The 18,036-nt window shown below is 47.0% G+C and overlaps 1 protein-coding gene across 1 annotated transcript; it reads left to right on the top strand.

Annotated features, from left to right (window-relative positions):
• Positions 1-6,205: 6,205 nt before the first annotated feature.
• LOC137335903 (geminin-like) lies at positions 6,206-16,965 on the top strand. The gene is made up of 7 exons (XM_068001423.1): positions 6,206-6,313; positions 9,159-9,223; positions 13,226-13,330; positions 14,771-14,930; positions 15,050-15,132; positions 15,237-15,347; positions 16,426-16,965. Exons 2-7 carry the CDS (start codon positions 9,167-9,169, stop codon positions 16,558-16,560), a joined length of 651 nt encoding a protein of 216 aa, XP_067857524.1. The 5' UTR covers positions 6,206-6,313; positions 9,159-9,166; the 3' UTR covers positions 16,561-16,965.
• The last annotated feature ends 1,071 nt before the right edge of the window (positions 16,966-18,036 follow it).

The following is an 18,036-nucleotide window of genomic DNA, read 5'->3' as shown; positions in this document are numbered from 1 at the left end:
TTTATTGGGGGGTGGGGGGTGATCTGCTCCTCTCTCCCAGTGTGTTTTGTTGGGGTGGGGGGTGATCTGCTCCTCTCTCCCAGTGTGTTTTATTGGGGGGTGGGGGGTGATCTGCTCCTCTCTCTCCCAGTGTGTTTTATTGGGGGGTGGGGGGTGATCTGCTCCTCTCTCCCAGTGTGTTTTATTGGGGGGTGGGGGGTGATCTGCTCCTCTCTCCCAGTGTGTTTTATTGGGGGGTGGGGGGTGACCTGCTCCTCTCTCCCAGTGTGTTTTATTGGGGGGTGGGGGGTGATCTGCTCCTCTCTCCCAGTGTGTTTTATTGGGGGGTGGGGGGTGATCTGCTCCTCTCTCCCAGTGTGTTTTATTGGGGGGTGGGGGGTGATCTGCTCCTCTCTCCCAGTGTGTTTTATTGGGGGGTGGGGGGTGATCTGCTCCTCTCTCCCAGTGTGTTTTATTGGGGGGTGGGGGGTGATCTGCTCCTCTCTCCCAGTGTGTTTTATTGGGGGGTGGGGGGTGATCTGCTCCTCTCTCCCAGTGTGTTTTATTGGGGGGTGGGGGGGTGATCTCCTCTCTCCCAGTGTGTTTTATTGGGGGGGTGGGGGGTGATCTGCTCCTCTCTCCCAGTGTGTTTTATTGGGGGGTGGGGGGTGATCTGCTCCTCTCTCCCAGTGTGTTTTATTGGGGGGTGGGGGGTGATCTGCTCCTCTCCCAGTGTGTTTTATTGGGGGGTGGGGGGTGATCTGCTCCTCTCTCTCCCAGTCTGTTTTATTGGGGGGTGGGGGGTGATCTGCTCCTCTCTCCCAGTGTGTTTTATTGGGGGGTGGGGGGTGATCTGCTCCTCTCTCCCAGTCTGTTTTATTGGGGGGTGGGGGGTGATCTGCTCCTCTCTCCCAGTGTGTTTTATTGGGGGGTGGGGGGTGATCTGCTCCTCTCTCCCAGTGTGTTTTATTGGGGGGTGGGGGGTGATCTGCTCCTCTCTCTCCCAGTGTGTATGGGGGGTGGGGGTGATCTGCTCCTCTCTCCCAGTGTGTTTTATTGGGGGGGGTCGGGGGGTTTTGTCATTGGGGGGTGGGGGGTGATCTGCTCCTCTCTCCCAGTGTGTTTTATTGGGGTGGGGGGTGATCTGCTCCTCTCTCCCAGTGTGTTTTATTGGGGGGTGGGGGGTGATCTGCTCCTCTCTCCAGTGTGTTTTATTGGGGGGTGGGGGGTGATCTGCTCCTCTCTCCCAGTGTGTTTTGTTGGGGGTGGGGGGTGATCTGCTCCTCTCTCCCAGTGTGTTTTATTGGGGGGTGGGGGGTGATCTGCTCCTCTCTCTCCCAGTGTGTTTTATTGGGGGGTGGGGGGTGATCTGCTCCTCTCTCCCAGTGTGTTTTATTGGGGGGTGGGGGGTGATCTGCTCCTCTCTCCCAGTGTGTTTTATTGGGGGGTGGGGGGTGACCTGCTCCTCTCTCCCAGTGTGTTTTATTGGGGGGTGGGGGGTGATCTGCTCCTCTCTCCCAGTGTGTTTTATTGGGGGGTGGGGGGTGATCTGCTCCTCTCTCCCAGTGTGTTTTATTGGGGGGTGGGGGGTGATCTGCTCCTCTCTCCCAGTGTGTTTTATTGGGGGGTGGGGGGTGATCTGCTCCTCTCTCCCAGTGTGTTTTATTGGGGGGTGGGGGGTGATCTGCTCCTCTCTCCCAGTGTGTTTTATTGGGGGGTGGGGGGTGATCTGCTCCTCTCTCCCAGTGTGTTTTATTGGGGGGTGGGGGGGTGATCTCCTCTCTCCCAAGTGTGTTTTATTGGGGGGGTGGGGGGTGATCTGCTCCTCTCTCCCAGTGTGTTTTATTGGGGGTGGGGGGTGATCTGCTCCTCTCTCCCAGTGTGTTTTATTCGGGGGTGGGGGGTGATCTGCTCCTCTCTCCCAGTGTGTTTTATTGGGGGGTGGGGGGTGATCTGCTCCTCTCTCCCAGTGTGTTTTATTGGGGGGTGGGGGGTGATCTGCTCCTCTCTCCCAGTGTGTTTTATTGGGGGGTGGGGGGTGATCTGCTCCTCTCTCCCAGTGTGTTTTATTGGGGGGTGGGGGGTGATCTGCTCCTCTCTCCCAGTGTGTTTTATTGGGGGGTGGGGGGTGATCTGCTCCTCTCTCCCAGTGTGTTTTATTGGGGGGTGGGGGGTGATCTGCTCCTCTCTCCCAGTGTGTTTTATTGGGGGGTGGGGGGTGATCTGCTCCTCTCTCCCAGTGTGTTTTATTGGGGGGTGGGGGGTGATCTGCTCCTCTCTCCCAGTGTGTTTTATTGGGGGGTGGGGGGTGATCTGCTCCTCTCTCCCAGTGCTGTTTTATTGGGGGGTGGGGGTGATCTGCTCCTCTCTCCCAGTCTGTTTTATTGGGGGGTGGGGGGTGATCTGCTCCTCTCTCCCAGTGTGTTTTATTGGGGGGTGGGGGGTGATCTGCTCCTCTCTCCCAGTGTGTTTTATTGGGGGTTGGGGGGTGATCTGCTCCTCTCTCCCAGTCTGTTTTATTGGGGGGTGGGGGGTGATCTGCTCCTCTCTCCCAGTGTGTTTTATTGGGGGGTGGGGGGTGATCTGCTCCTCTCTCCCAGTGTGTTTTATTGGGGGGTGGGGGGTGATCTGCTCCTCTCTCCCAGTCTGTTTTATTGGGGGGTGGGGGGTGATCTGCTCCTCTCTCCCAGTGTGTTTTATTGGGGGGTGGGGGGTGATCTGCTCCTCTCTCCCAGTCTGTTTTATTGGGGGGTGGGGGGTGATCTGCTCCTCTCTCCCAGTGTGTTTTATTGGGGGGTGGGGGGTGATCTGCTCCTCTCTCCCAGTGTGTTTTATTGGGGGGTGGGGGGTGATCTGCTCCTCTCTCCCAGTGTGTTTTATTGGGGGGTGGGGGGTGATCTGCTCCTCTCTCCCAGTCTGTTTTATTGGGGGGTGGGGGGTGATCTGCTCCTCTCTCCCAGTGTGTTTTATTGGGGGGTGGGGGGTGATCTGCTCCTCTCTCCCAGTCTGTTTTATTGGGGGGTGGGGGGTGATCTGCTCCTCTCTCCTAGTGTGTTTTATTGGGGGGTGGGGGGTGATCTGCTCCTCTCTCCCAGTGTGTTTTATTGGGGGGTGGGGGGTGATCTGCTCCTCTCTCCCAGTGTGTTTTATTGGGGGGTGGGGGGTGATCTGCTCCTCTCTCCCAGTGTGTTTTATTGGGGGGTGGGGGGTGATCTGCTCCTCTCTCCCAGTGTGTTTTATTGGGGGGTGGGGGGTGATCTGCTCCTCTCCCAGTGTGTTTTATTGGGGGGTGGGGGGTGATCTGCTCCTCTCTCTCCCAGTCTGTTTTATTGGGGGGTGGGGGGTGATCTGCTCCTCTCTCCCAGTGTGTTTTATTGGGGGGTGGGGGGTGATCTGCTCCTCTCTCCCAGTCTGTTTTATTGGGGGGTGGGGGGTGATCTGCTCCTCTCTCCCAGTGTGTTTTATTGGGGGGTGGGGGGTGATCTGCTCCTCTCTCCCAGTGTGTTTTATTGGGGGGTGGGGGGTGATCTGCTCCTCTCTCCCAGTGTGTTTTATTGGGGGGTGGGGGGGTGATCTCCTCTCTCCCAGTGTGTTTTATTGGGGGGTGGGGGGTGATCTGCTCCTCTCTCCCAGTGTGTTTTATTGGGGGGTGGGGGGTGATCTGCTCCTCTCTCCCAGTGTGTTTTATTCGGGGGTGGGGGGTGATCTGCTCCTCTCTCCCAGTGTGTTTTATTGGGGGGGTGGGGGGTGATCTGCTCCTCTCTCCCAGTGTGTTTTATTGGGGGGTGGGGGGTGATCTGCTCCTCTCTCCCAGTGTGTTTTATTGGGGGGTGGGGGGTGATCTGCTCCTCTCTCCCAGTGTGTTTTATTGGGGGGTGGGGGGTGATCTGCTCCTCTCTCCCAGTGTGTTTTATTGGGGGGTGGGGGGTGATCTGCTCCTCTCTCCCAGTGTGTTTTATTCGGGGGTGGGGGGTGATCTGCTCCTCTCTCCCAGTGTGTTTTATTGGGGGGTGGGGGGTGATCTGCTCCTCTCTCCCAGTGTGTTTTATTGGGGGGTGGGGGGTGATCTGCTCCTCTCTCCCAGTGTGTTTTATTGGGGGGTGGGGGGTGATCTGCTCCTCTCTCCCAGTGTGTTTTATTGGGGGGTGGGGGGTGATCTGCTCCTCTCTCCCAGTGTGTTTTATTGGGGGGTGGGGGGTGATCTGCTCCTCTCTCCCAGTCTGTTTTATTGGGGGGTGGGGGGTGATCTGCTCCTCTCTCCCAGTCTGTTTTATTGGGGGGTGGGGGGTGATCTGCTCCTCTCTCCTAGTGTGTTTTATTGGGGGGTGGGGGGTGATCTGCTCCTCTCTCCCAGTGTGTTTTATTGGGGGGTGGGGGGTGATCTGCTCCTCTCTCCCAGTGTGTTTTATTGGGGGGTGGGGGGTGATCTGCTCCTTTCTCCCAGTGTGTTTTATTGGGGGGTGGGGGGTGATCTGCTCCTCTCTCCCAGTCTGTTTTATTGGGGGGTGGGGGGTGATCTGCTCCTCTCTCCCAGTCTGTTTTATTGGGGGGTGGGGGGTGATCTGCTCCTCTCTCCTAGTGTGTTTTATTGGGGGGTGGGGGGTGATCTGCTCCTCTCTCCCAGTGTGTTTTATTGGGGAGTGGGGGGTGATCTGCTCCTCTCTCCCAGTGTGTTTTATTGGGGGGTGGGGGGTGATCTGCTCCTCTCTCCCAGTGTGTTTTATTGGGGGGTGGGGGGTGATCTGCTCCTCTCTCCCAGTCTGTTTTATTGGGGGGTGGGGGGTGATCTGCTCCTCTCTCCCAGTGTGTTTTATTGGGGGGTGGGGGGTGATCTGCTCCTCTCTCCCAGTCTGTTTTATTGGGGGGTGGGGGGTGATCTGCTCCTCTCTCCTAGTGTGTTTTATTGGGGGGTGGGGGGTGATCTGCTCCTCTCTCCCAGTGTGTTTTATTGGGGGGTGGGGGGTGATCTGCTCCTTTCTCCCAGTGTGTTTTATTGGGGGGTGGGGGGTGATCTGCTCCTCTCTCCCAGTCTGTTTTATTGGGGGGTGGGGGGTGATCTGCTCCTCTCTCCCAGTCTGTTTTATTGGGGGGTGGGGGGTGATCTGCTCCTCTCTCCTAGTGTGTTTTATTGGGGGGTGGGGGGTGATCTGCTCCTCTCTCCCAGTGTGTTTTATTGGGGGGTGGGGGGTGATCTGCTCCTCTCTCCCAGTGTGTTTTATTGGGGGGTGGGGGGTGATCTGCTCCTCTCTCCCAGTGTGTTTTATTGGGGGGTGGGGGGTGATCTGCTCCTCTCTCCCAGTGTGTTTTATTGGGGGGTGGGGGGTGATCTGCTCCTCTCTCCCAGTCTGTTTTATTGGGGGGGGGGGGGGTGATCTGCTCCTCTCTCCCAGTGTGTTTTATTGGGGGGTGGGGGGTGATCTGCTCCTCTCTCCCAGTGTGTTTTATTGGGGGGTGGGGGGGGTGATCTGCTCCTCTCTCCCAGTGTGTTTTATTGGGGGGTGGGGGGTGATCTGCTCCTCTCTCCCAGTGTGTTTTATTGGGGGGTGGGGGGGTGATCTGCTCCTCTCTCCCAGTGTGTTTTATTGGGGGGTGGGGGGTGATCTGCTCCTCTCTCCCAGTGTGTTTTATTGGGGGGTGGGGGGTGATCTGCTCCTCTCTCCCAGTCTGTTTTATTGGGGGGTGGGGGGGGGTGATCTGCTCCTCTCTCCCAGTGTGTTTTATTGGGGGGTGGGGGGTGATCTGCTCCTCTCTCCCAGTCTGTTTTATTGGGGGGTGGGGGGTGATCTGCTCCTCTCTCCCAGTCTGTTGTGTTTTGTTTTGTTCTCTCACGTGTCGGACCCGCTCAATTTGAACGGGAAGCGCGCGGTGGGGCGGGGGGGGGGGGGGGGAGGAGGAGCGTGCGTCTCTGTCACGTGACCTGAGCGTAACCGTCAATTGCCATTTTCGGTGGTGAGTCGAGTTAAACTTTAAAATCACAACATTTAAAGACCAGGCGTTGTATTTATAGTTCAAGCCAAAATCGGTTAGGGTTTTCTTCTTTAAAAAAAAATTTTAATTTCGTAAAACGACAATTTTTCTTCTTCTTCCCGCCAACCCCCCCCATGTACCCACAATGCATTTGGCGCGGCGAACCCCGCCCACCGCTGGTCACGTGGGCCGGAGGATATTTTAACCTCGAGCCGAAGGCGGCAAAAAAAGGAGAGCGCGAGAGAGAGAGACGGTTAGTGGCGGGGAGAGAGGAGAGGAGAGGAGAGGGACCGAGCGCCAGCCCCCGGCCCCCGGCCCCCGGCCCCCGCGGGAGGGCACAGGATCGCACCGGAAACACAGGCTGGCCGTGAGTCACCTGGGGCGGCTTGCGTGTATTTCTTTTAACCCTTTTTTAATGATACATTGTCTAACTGAGGTGCCCAGTCCCCATTCCGAGCCGGGCCTGGCTGAGCCCAAACCGAACTGTGCGTGACCGAAAGAGCGCAGGAGGAGGGAGGGAGGGATGATGTGGGGGGGGGGGAGCTGTTCCCGGCTTATGCAGCGCCGCCCGGTACGGGGTTAGGTCGGATCGGAGTCGGCCAGCGGTTTTATTTTCTTTCAGGAAGTTTTTCTGTTAGCTGAAGGGATAGTAAAAACCCATCCAGGGGGTTACCTCTACTGATCCGGGCGATCATGGGGAGGAGGAGGGGGTGGGTTAACTCTCATGATCCGGGCGGCAATGGGGATGGCGAGGGGCGGGGGAGTTACCTCTAATGATCCGGGCGCCAAGGAGGGGGGGATTTACCTCTAATGATCCGGCCGATCATGGGGAGGGGGGGATTTACCTCTAATGATCCGGCCGATCATGGGGAGGGGGGGTTTACCTCTAATGATCCGGCCGATCATGGGGAGGGGGGGGATTTACCTCTAATGATCCGGCCGATCATGTGCCTGCAGGAACCCTTCCCTCCCTGACACTGCGATTGACCGACATGCCCCAGTGAATATCTACCTGTCCCGGACAGCTGGACGCGGCCACCCTTGTAGCTCATGTTTGCACATTATAGTCGCGACACTTGAGCTTAACAGGGTGCTGTAATTCAAGCCTGGATGTTGCCTCCTTGGATGCAGTAGACTCTTGTGAAGCATTCTTGTGTACATGGTTTATGCATCCTTTAATAGTTAAGACGGCATTTCATGTACGTTAAGGGCTATTTTTTGGTTGGTGTGGAAAAAATGCTGTAAACGTTTTTGAATCAATACAAAACCATTCCTCCAAATGATCTGGGTCTGGACGGATACGAGACAAATGTGACCTGATGAGGTACTTAGAATAAGATGGGATGTAAAATTTTCTTTGGAGAGTTGCTTCAGGTACATGAAAGCAAAAGTTGGTCAGTTCTCAGTCGCTACATTAGTGCCGTTCACCCCCCCCCCCCTTTTTAAATGGCTCTCTGCATTCTTGCAAGATAATAATATGAAGTGTCAAATCTTAAATTAGTATAAGTTCTGAGACCAAACTAGCTTTTTTTGAGGGGAGGGATGTGGAAATACACTCCCACTAATTTTCTCCCAGCTGATTGTGGTGCAGGAAACCTGCTAGGAGTCAACCACAACTGCTGCTCCTTTGTTCCTGATTTCCCCGTTTAGTTTTTTTTAAAGAAGCCCCCCCCCTCCCCCTCTAAATGGTGACTATATTCCATGTGAGACTACCCAGAGTTAAATTATATTGTGCTGGTCCTGGTATACCATCAGTGCAAAAACATTGGTCTACCAACTTTTAAAAAAAAAATTTGAATTGCCTTTCTGAATGATACTCACAAAGGTGAAGGATGTTGGTGCTGTGGACTGGAACATCTTCCCATTTGTTCCCTAGTGCATCAAGTACAGCCAGTAATGTGTTGGGGGACAAAGCTGCTCCTATTCTGCCTGAACAATATACTGTCACCTCCACCTCAGCCCTTCATTTCTGTGACCAGTGTGACATTTCAACTTCTCATGCCAACCATTCTTGTAGGCTCCCTGAAAAGCTAAGTAATTAGTGTCAAATTGCAGTAGATCTGTACTCCGAAATTAAGTCACTAGTGCCTAGTTTCAGATTGCCCGAGGTAATTCTTGCGATGTTTCCATTCATCAGCCTGGGCTGAGTTCAAATCCAGGTCTGAACAGTGAAAGAGCGGTGTTCCAACCCACTGCTCCGTCTCCTTAAATTGGTGTACTGAACCTGTAAACCTGGGGGATGATTGCAAAGAGTGCTTAAAGTGAATGGTCATTCCTGAACTTCAAGCCGTTTGCTTTATTTTGGAAAACCTGTTTCTCTGCGCAGATAAGCCCATTAATGAGTCCATGAAATTGTGCATAGCCTTGGAAAAAAAAATGTTGGAATGTAATAACCATGTCTCCTTTACCTGGCTCTTGTATTATTATCCCTGTAATGGGGAGGGAAGAAGTTCTAAACCTACTTCATTATAAAATAAACATTTATTTGCCTTGTGTTCAAGCCCCTGTTTAGCTATGTATGTAACATGGGGAATGATTGCGGCGAGTGCTTGAAAAGGTGAATGTTCTTCAAAACCTTGCCAGTTTTAAAAAGCTTACTTCCATATTTTTAATCACTGCAATTGTAGGGATTCAGATTACAATATACAATTCTTAAATCACCTGGAATTTTGCCATAGTTAAATTCAGGCTTTACAGTAAAGGGATTGAGTTAATGCAGCCTCTTTAAAAGTCAATCTCGCATAACATTTAGATGAGAGAATGGGCTTCAGTGTGCTTTTTAAGATTATGAACAAATTTGAAGGAATACATCAGTGTACCAGGGTGAGGGAGCAAGACCTCTGATCTCACTTCATAAATTCTTACCTTGGGCTTCTTAAATGTGGCCTGTCATTTTAATATCAATGAGGCTGTGTTGAAATGCAGTGTTTCTTTGTTTAGCCTCGACTCCCAGCACCCCTCCTGCTCTACTGAGTGTGTGGGGGGTGGTTCTGGTAGCTGAGGCTTAATGCAGAAGTGTTTTGGCACCTGACCTTGGAAATTCTACAAACAAAACAGAACCTGTGAGGGGCTAGCCATCCTGTATGTTCTGTTTGTCATGCAGGGGAAAAAATAATTTAAAAAAAAAATGTATCATAACTTTCCCTGTACTGTTTGAAAGTTGGTGTTTTTTGACTGACTTGGTTTCAACTTGCTTTCCTCTCTTCCCCCAGCTCCAACAATGACCACCAACATGAAGCACAGATTTGATGCAGATAAACCCACATCAACCATAAAGGTAAGTCCAGCATTCCCAACAATAGCACTATATTTATCTTAAAGGATTTGGATAGATTTCTGCAAGAGAAGCTGGTTTATGGAAATGAAAGGCATAATGAAAATGAAAACTAATTGGGAAACTTCTCTGCTTCTGAATAGCAAATCAATATTAGTAATGAATTCCATTTTAATTCACCTGGAATGTTGCCATAGTTTAAGTTCGGATTTTACAGTGAAGGGCTGGAATTAAATACAGCCTCTTCAAAAGTCAACCTAGCATAATGTGTACAAAACTTTAAAAATATGTACTGCTCTAAGGTTATGTACTCCAGGTTCTGTTTTATAAGTGATGGGTTAACTGCTGAAACAGCATTTGTTGGCATATATTCACCTTGGGAAAAATAACTAATCTGTAAGGTTTAATCTTTAATGATGTCTACAACCTATTGTGTAGCACTTTCCCACGCTTGGTAAGGTGTGTCCTACACCACAGGAGTCATAATCTGCAGTGAAATAACTTTACCGTGGGAATTCTATTGCTGCACGTACACAGTACAGTATAAATTATTTTCCCACGCTTGTAGTGTAATGCATGAATACAACTTGCATCAATCCTAATCATGCCTTTAATCTACCTTTGTTTGCTGTTTTACGGTGGAAGTTTAATTAATCATTAGGAAAGATGAATGGATTCCAACTTTAGTAAATAAAAGCCATTTGTACTGGGTCAGGTGAAGTGATAAACCAGGGCTCCAGTCCAGAGGACAATAGCTTGATAGGTCCTCTTCAACTGTTGGGGCTAGTGTGTTTTGAAGAGTGTAGCTCAGGCCAGTAAAATCAAGTTTGTATTGTTGATCTGAAGATCATTTTAAAATGACAAGTTACTCTGGGATTGCTGAAATGTAGCTAGGTTGAGTGAAGGGTTCTTATTGCTATGGTATTAAAACCATTTAAGTCAAAGGATTTGAGAGATTTTAATACTTGAGTGCTCTCTGGGTTAGATCAAGGGTTCATAATTATTTCTGTTTATAGCAATCTTTCTTGCCACTACCCAAAGTTACATGGTTGAAGGAACTTGTTTTCATATTTAAAGGGTACAATGAAACATTAATGTACCTCCATATTATGGAAACTAAGAATGATGGACTAATAGTGGTAAATATTATTTGTCAGAATCATACTAGTAATGGTTGTTGCAAGTGGAAACATTTATTTTCTAAATCAAAGGACATGTTTTGCAAAAGTTGAGTTGATTTCATTAATCTTCAGAGATTTTCCTTTTCCCCCACCCCAACTCCTCTTTCCTTTGTGATACTGTCTTTAGACGTTTTATTAGGAATTGCACTACAAAATGATGTAGAGCAGAAAAAGCCCAATTCCCATTATTTTATTGTGGGTTTTTAGGTTTTAAATCCACCTGAATCACTGCAGATGCCACTTTGCTATGTGTTATGAATCTGATCTATGCTGTAAGTAGTAGTGCAGTTCCAGTAAAGTGGTACATCGCTTTACTGGACTAGAGCTATATTAATTACTTCAATTTTAAAATGTTTCGAATGTGCCTTTGGTATCTGAGATTTCACTGAAAAATTAGTTTAGTGTTTGACAGCTTCAAATTTTTTAAGCATCAAAAGTCCATAATGTTGCATTGATCATGATATTTCAGTAGCACTGGGTAACGTAATGGTGGTGACCGAAGGCTGTACCTGGAGCCTATTAGCATTTCATAGATGAATGTTAAAAATATATTGTATTCTGATACAGTAGATATTTTTTGTGAGGATATTTGCGCTCTAACTTTAAGCTTATTTTCTCCCTCCTTCGCTAAAGTCTCATTGGCCCCTTGGCATCTATAGTCATGTGGCTACCCTGTTCCAAAGCCTTTCACGAGAACGCTTCCTGACCAAGATTGAACCATGGCAATGTGGCTACACATCCGGCTTGATTCCTTTCCTTCCTTCCCCACACACGAGGGCTAAACCAGGACTCTGCGGCGTGGGGGATTGGGCCACAGTCTCTTCAGTGCTGCAGATTTTTGTTTTATTTGTTCCTGGGATGTGGGTTTTGCTGGCAAGGCCAGCGTTGATTGCCCATCCCTGATTGCCCTTGAAAAGGTAGTGGTGAGCTGCCGCCTTGAACCACTGCAGTCCGTGTGGTGAAGGTTCTCCCACAGTGCTGTTAGGTAGGGCGTTCCAGGATTTTGACCCAGTGATGATGAAGGAACGGTGATATATTTCCAAGTCCGGGTGGTGGTTGACTTGGAGGGGAACGTGCAGGTGGTGGTGGTGTTCCCATGTGCCTGCTGCTCTTGTCCTTCTAGATGGTAGAGGTCGTGGGTTTGGCAGGTGCTGTCAAAGAAGCCTTGGCGAGTTGCTGCAGTGCATCCTGTGAATGGTACACACTGCAGCCACTGTGCGTGGTGAAGGGAGTGAATGTTTAGGGTGGTGGATGGGTGCCAGTCAAGCGGGCTGCTTTGTCCTGGATAATGTTGAGCTTCTAGTGTTGTTGGAGCTGCATTCATCCAGGTAAGTGGAGAATATTCCATCACACTCCTGACTTGTGCCTTGTAGATTGTGGAAAGGCTTTGGGGAGTTAGGAGGTGAATTACTCGCTGCAGAATACCCAGCCAGTGAACTGCTCTTGTAGCCACAGTATTTAAGTGGCTGGTCCAGTTAAGTTTCTGGTCAATGGTGACCCTCCCTTTGCCTGCCCCCCCCCCCCCCCCCCCAAGGGGGGTTCGGTGATGGTAATGCTGTTGAATGTCATGGGAGGTGGTTAGACACTCTTGTTGGAGATGGTCATTGTCTGGTGCAAATGTCACTTGCCACTTATGAGCCCAAGCCTGGATGTTGTCCAGGTCCTGCTGTATGTGGGCATGGACTGCTTCATTATCTGAGGGGTTGCGAATAGAACTGAACACTGCAATCATCAGTGAATATCCCCATTTCTGACTTTATGATGGAGGGAAGCAGCTAAGATAGTTGGGCCTAGGACACTGCCCTGAGGAACTCCTGCAGCAGTGTCCTGGGGCTGAGACGATTGGCCTCCAACAACCACTACCATCTTCCTTTGTGCTAGGTATGACTTTAGCCACTGGAGAGTTTTCCCCTGATTCCCATTGACCTCAATTTTACTAGGGCTCCTTGATGCCACACTTGGTCAAATGCTGTCTTGATGTCAAGGGCAGTCGTTCTCTCCTCACCCTCTGGAATTCAGCTCTTTTGTCCATGTTTGGACCAAGGTTGTAATGGGGTCTGGAGCCGAGTGGTCCTGGCGGAGCCCAAACTGAGCATTGGTGAGTAAGTGCCACCTTCCGTCACTTTGCTGATGATTGAGAGTAGACCGATGGGGTGGTAATTTGGCTGGATTGGATTTGTCCTGCTTTTTGTGGACAGGACATACCTGGGCAATTTTCCACATTGTTGGGTAGATGCCAGTGTTGTAGCTGTACTGGAACAGTTGGCTAGAGGCGCGGCTAGTTCTGGAGCACAAGTGTTCATCACTACATCCAGGATGTTGTCGGGGCCCATAGCCTTTGTTGTATCCAGTGCAGTACAGCTAATCCGTGTTACCGATCTAGAATGTTTCTAATGTTTGCCATTTTTGAGAGTAGGATATCTATAAAGTAAACCAGCAGCCCCTGTTTATGGGACCTTATGTGCAAATTGGCTGTTCCATTTGGATACAGAACATTGGCTCTGAAGCACTTCCTGATATGTGAAATATTCTATATAGATGCAAGCATATTTGTCCTTGTTAAAATGTAAATTTTAGTGGCTGGAGTTTTAATAGTGGTTGTTCTTTTCCCTGAGATGGGCATTTGTGGATGTCATGCAACAACATTGTGGATTGTGTTTGTCTTACAAGTAAAATGAGTTACATTTGTTCAAAAAAGCTGAAAGCCTTTGTCTGAGCCCTGCAAAAGTTGTCAGATGTATTCAAAGAACCATGACAGACTGACAACCTGTTTAAGCTTAATTTTTAAAAAAATTTCCCATTTCTTCCCTTTCCCGTCTCTTAGAGCTTCTTTACCAACAGAGTTACGAGTAGCACTACGCCGAGACGAACTTTACAAGTAATTCAACCACTTGCTACTTCAAATCAACTTGTTGGCAGGCTAAATGAGGTAAATCATATGTAAGTTTTCCCCACTTGCAGATAACCAATGGTAATTCAGGTTTGGCTGATTAACTGCTGGGTTCAGTTAGTAGTTGATGTGATTTGCTTTCAATAGTGTAAAATAATTTGAACTAAAGAGGAACTTTTTTTGATGGAATGCAAAACCTCCAATCAGCTTTATTTGTTATTAAATTGGGGTTTGCCCAGATAGAAAGTGTTGGTGTAGAAATTGATAAGACCTGGTAGTTTGATTTACGTAGACTCTTAAGACAAAATAATGTCACCTCTACAACCTGATGACACATCAATTTTATTTTCTCTTTGCCAATTTTCTCCATTCCTCCTTGAAGGTGCAGATTCACAGTAACAACAGCTCTCCAGTAATTTATCCAAAGGACTGAGTGAGTGAGTGTAGAAAGTGAGTCAGTAGCTATTCAATCATGGAGGATGTCACAGCCCAGTTTTGTCCTTGCCTAATATCCACAGGTGTACTTTCAGCAGGGATTGCTGAATAGTGATCTGGAGAGAGCTGTTTAACAAGTTGTGGCTTTGCATTTCCATTGAATGTTGCTTAGTTTACAAAAGTATTTTTGCACAGCTTGTAGGATTCCTGTTCCTTTGGAAACTGGAGTTGAAGAAAAAATTTAATCTGGAAAATATGCTGAAGATGGGGTAAAAGTTACTCGCTCTAAACAAATTCTAAATTTTACCAATACATGGTGAAAGATTTGATCCTCCAACACAATCTTTTTGTCTTATTCGGAAGTGTCTGTGGAACAGCATGGTTACATATTTAAGCTAACGTACAGCACTCCTGTGTGATTTGCAACCAGGGTTACCACCATTTTGGAGAGGTACCAAGAGGCCTGGGATCAGGTTGTTTCCTTAGCTTTCCACCAGAGCGGCCATAAAGAGAAACAAGCAGGAATCTTATGAAGCTTTGTAAAGACAGATCTGTGGATTACATCCACAGCTTTTTGAATTGTCTAACCAAATGGAATATTTGATTTGGGGGTGGGGTGAGCACAATAACATGTTTAAAGCCATGTGTCTAATGTTAACATTAACACAAGGTGGGCACAATGAGGCTTTAATGCATGTTGGATGTTATTTGAGAACTACAGAGCTGTATTGGGCATTCATATCTTGCTTTTTACCAGAGCATTTTATGCAGCTCTAGAAATAGTCGATGTATGCTTGTAAATTACATGCTAGCAAAAAAAATTAGCACACAGCGGTGGGTGAGAATTTTTCATTAATATGATCCTTTGCCCTGATAACCCCCTGCAAGACTTTTTTTAAAAAGTGGGCCAAACGTGCATGTATTGCAGTTTTAACACATTCAAGAATGATTCATATGTTTGGATTGCCTTTGTTACCATACTGTAGTATATCTTTAAAAGCAAAAGTACTGGATACAAGGTGATCATTTGCATTCCTTTTGCAGTCCCACAAGCAGTCTCCCAAAAGAAAACACTGGAATGATGATCAACCAAAGAGCTGTAAGAAATCACGCACACAAATTGCTCAAGGCAGCACAGAGTGCAGTAATGAGAATTCAGAAAGTCAAGGGATGACAAAAGAAGCTTATCAACTTCTAGTTAAAGGTAAGTACTGTTGATCTGGTTTTGTTAATTTGAAAATCAAAATGCCCTGAGGAATTTTAACATGTTGCATGGTGCATTAAATTCTAGTTTAACCTGAGGGGTCTGGCAATTCTTTACAGCTAATCCAGGTACCATGTACTGGAAGGAGTTGGCAGAAGAGCGAAGAAAAGCCCTGTTCCAGGCTCTTCAAGAAAATGAAAGAGTATGTATTCTTGAGATTGCACTTTTTGTGCAGTCAGCCATTTCAGATTAACACTAAAATTTGGGACTGTTTAAAATGTGACCTTTTGAACCCCCAACCCACAGCTACACAAAGAAATTGAATGTAAAGATGAAGACATTTCGAAATTACAGAAAGAGAACCAAGAGCTAGCGGAGTTAGCAGAGCACGTGCAGTACATGGCTGATATGATTGAGGTGAGAAGACTTCCTATGTGAGGAAGGTGGTGATTCAATTACTGTTCTTCATTTTCTCAACGGCCAGAAATAGCCCTTTAATTCACTTTGAAGAGAAGAATTTAGAACTAGTTTTCTTGCCCTTTCCACTTCCTACCTGAAGTGCGTGAGTGTAAACATGGTCAAGGTTGGAATTGAACTTGTAGCTACTAAACTGCTTTGTCTCTAACTTGGGTTTCAAATGTATAGTGCCTGTAATATACAACATTTTATTCCTTGTCCACAGCTGTGTGCATTTTTTCTAACTTTTGTCAGGTCAGTTTCGCATTCTGCGGGCAGAATTTATTGCTGAGGAATGGAATATTTCCATTTCACGCACCTAATGTCAGGAACAAGCACTGAGGTCAGATATAGCATGGTACAAAGTAACGCTCTACTCTACCTACTGCCCAAGGTGACACTTCCATTTCTTACACCAGCCATTCTGGTGGCCTCCCTGAATGAGACTGACGAACCAGCTTCACCTGTAACTGGATCAAGAATGCTCATATTGATCAAAATGAATTTCACTTAGGACCAACAGATGAGAGATTTTCATTCCATTGATGAATCAGATTTGAACCAAGGTGAAGGGCCAATGGCTCATTGCACCACCCAGTACCTACTGTGATTTGTTTTTTAATTTGGCATCCTGTGACTAATTGCAGATTGTGTATTTAGAATGAGATTTTCTGACTTGAGTTTGATGCACAATAATCCCAATAAATGCAGAGTTGTGTGCAAACAAAATAATTTTGCTATGGAATGTTATTTGTACTCACTGGAGTTGACTGTGGCCTAGATACTCAGCAGCAAGTTTTGTGACCAAGTCACAGTGGCCCACTACATTTAATTGAGGCTGCAAATATAATGGTGCAAACCTTTTTAATCAACAGAAGTCTTGAGTAAATAAGAACAGAACATGCTGGAGAAGCTCAGCAAGTCAGGCAGCATCTATGGAGAAAAAACAGAGTTAATGTTTCCGATCGAAGACCTTTCGGCAGAAGTCTTGAGTGCTTATTTATTCTAGTTAACTTTTTTTCTATATCATTTCAAACAGAAGCTAACTGAACAGAGTGCTGATGAGTTCAACCACGAGTCGGAACAGGAAGCTGAGTCCGAGGTGACTGCACATGCTGCGGAAGATGAATCCCATGATAAGAGTTCTGAGATTGGGTGTGATGAGGAAGATTAGATAATTGTATTCCAGACTGCTTAGTAAAAAGCTGCTGACACCAAAGGGGAGGGAGACTTATTTCCCCTGCTTAGTTTTCTGAAAAATCTTCAGTGATGCTGCAATGAACATTGACTGCCAATTGTATGAACTGCCATCCTTGTCATCTCTAGTGTATGAGCGGTCTTGTGGAATTTTGTTCCATACATAAGTTGATAATTGCATGTATAAAATATTCCTTTTATGTAAGGAACTCTGAATAGGTAGCCCATAAACTTGATGGACAAGGTTACTAAATTTGTCCTTTTTTTGGTATGTAAATGCATTCCAGGAAGATTGTATATTTAAGAATTTATGCTTTTAGTTGACATTTTAGTGTATACATTTTGTGTAATAAATTACATTTCATAAAGTTTTTTCACTTCATTTTGGTATTTGGTATTAAATGGTTTCCTAATTGGCAGACTGAAATACAGTAATTTACTACCAACCATACAACATGATTTATTAGTTCTTTAAACAGAAACCTTTTGGGCAGTAAAGTTTCCAATGATATGCTGAACTAAACCGTACTCAGCATTGAAACTGATACAGTACAGTGAAATTTAACATGGCTGTGCTGAAACAGTAATTTGGATAAATGCTTCCAACTGTATATGAAGGAGAGAATCCAGATGTGCCAATTGTAGTAATAAATGGCTTGCAAATTGCTTAATAGAAAACTGTTAGATGACACAAAAGATAAGCAGTGAGGCAGTGGACCGATGTTAAAAGAACAAATGAATAAGTAGGGTGAAAAGGCAAGGGGAGGCCCACCAAACAAAAATGTGATGAAATAGAAGGTGCAAAGCGGGTTGCAAATGCAGCACATCTGGCAAACAAAATGCAGGCAAAACACATTGGTCAACAGCAGAGGTTCAAATTTCTGCCAGCATTGTGTTCTGATGGAAGGTCTTTGCCCCAAATATCAACGTACCCGTCAAGAAACCAACAGATTTGAACCACGGCATGAGCATCCTCTGTATTGCTAGCATTTTCAGTTTCCAGCATGTTTTTTTATGATTTATATAATGATGCTATTTAGAATGAGTACATTATTGCATTTGATATCAGTCATTACTTAAATGATTTCTTTATATTAAAACAATTATAAGGAATTGGGGTTTTGTTCCTGAGTGTTCTAAATATTTTTGCTTAACTACCACTCACTGGAGAAATGGTTTTGATAAAATGGCTAGGAGACAGATCAGCCATGAGCTCATTGAATGGTGGAACAGGCTGAAGGGGGCTAAATGGCCTATTCCTGTTCCTAACTTTCCAAGAGGCAGATGAAAGGTTTTCTGTGTAATAAGAAATTCAAGTACATTTTTATTTGTTATGCTCTACATTTGGCTTAAGACAGTCATTCAACAACAGCTTGCATTTAGATAGCACCTTTTAATATAGTGAAATGTCTCAAGGCACCTCACAAGTTTATTCATATTAAAACTACAACGA

Source organism: Heptranchias perlo, chromosome 2 (assembly GCF_035084215.1).
Source record: "Heptranchias perlo isolate sHepPer1 chromosome 2, sHepPer1.hap1, whole genome shotgun sequence".
Lineage (NCBI taxonomy): Eukaryota > Metazoa > Chordata > Chondrichthyes > Hexanchiformes > Hexanchidae > Heptranchias > Heptranchias perlo.
The sequence above is the reverse complement of the archived record's forward strand: the minus strand, read 5'-3'. Positions and strand labels throughout refer to the sequence as shown.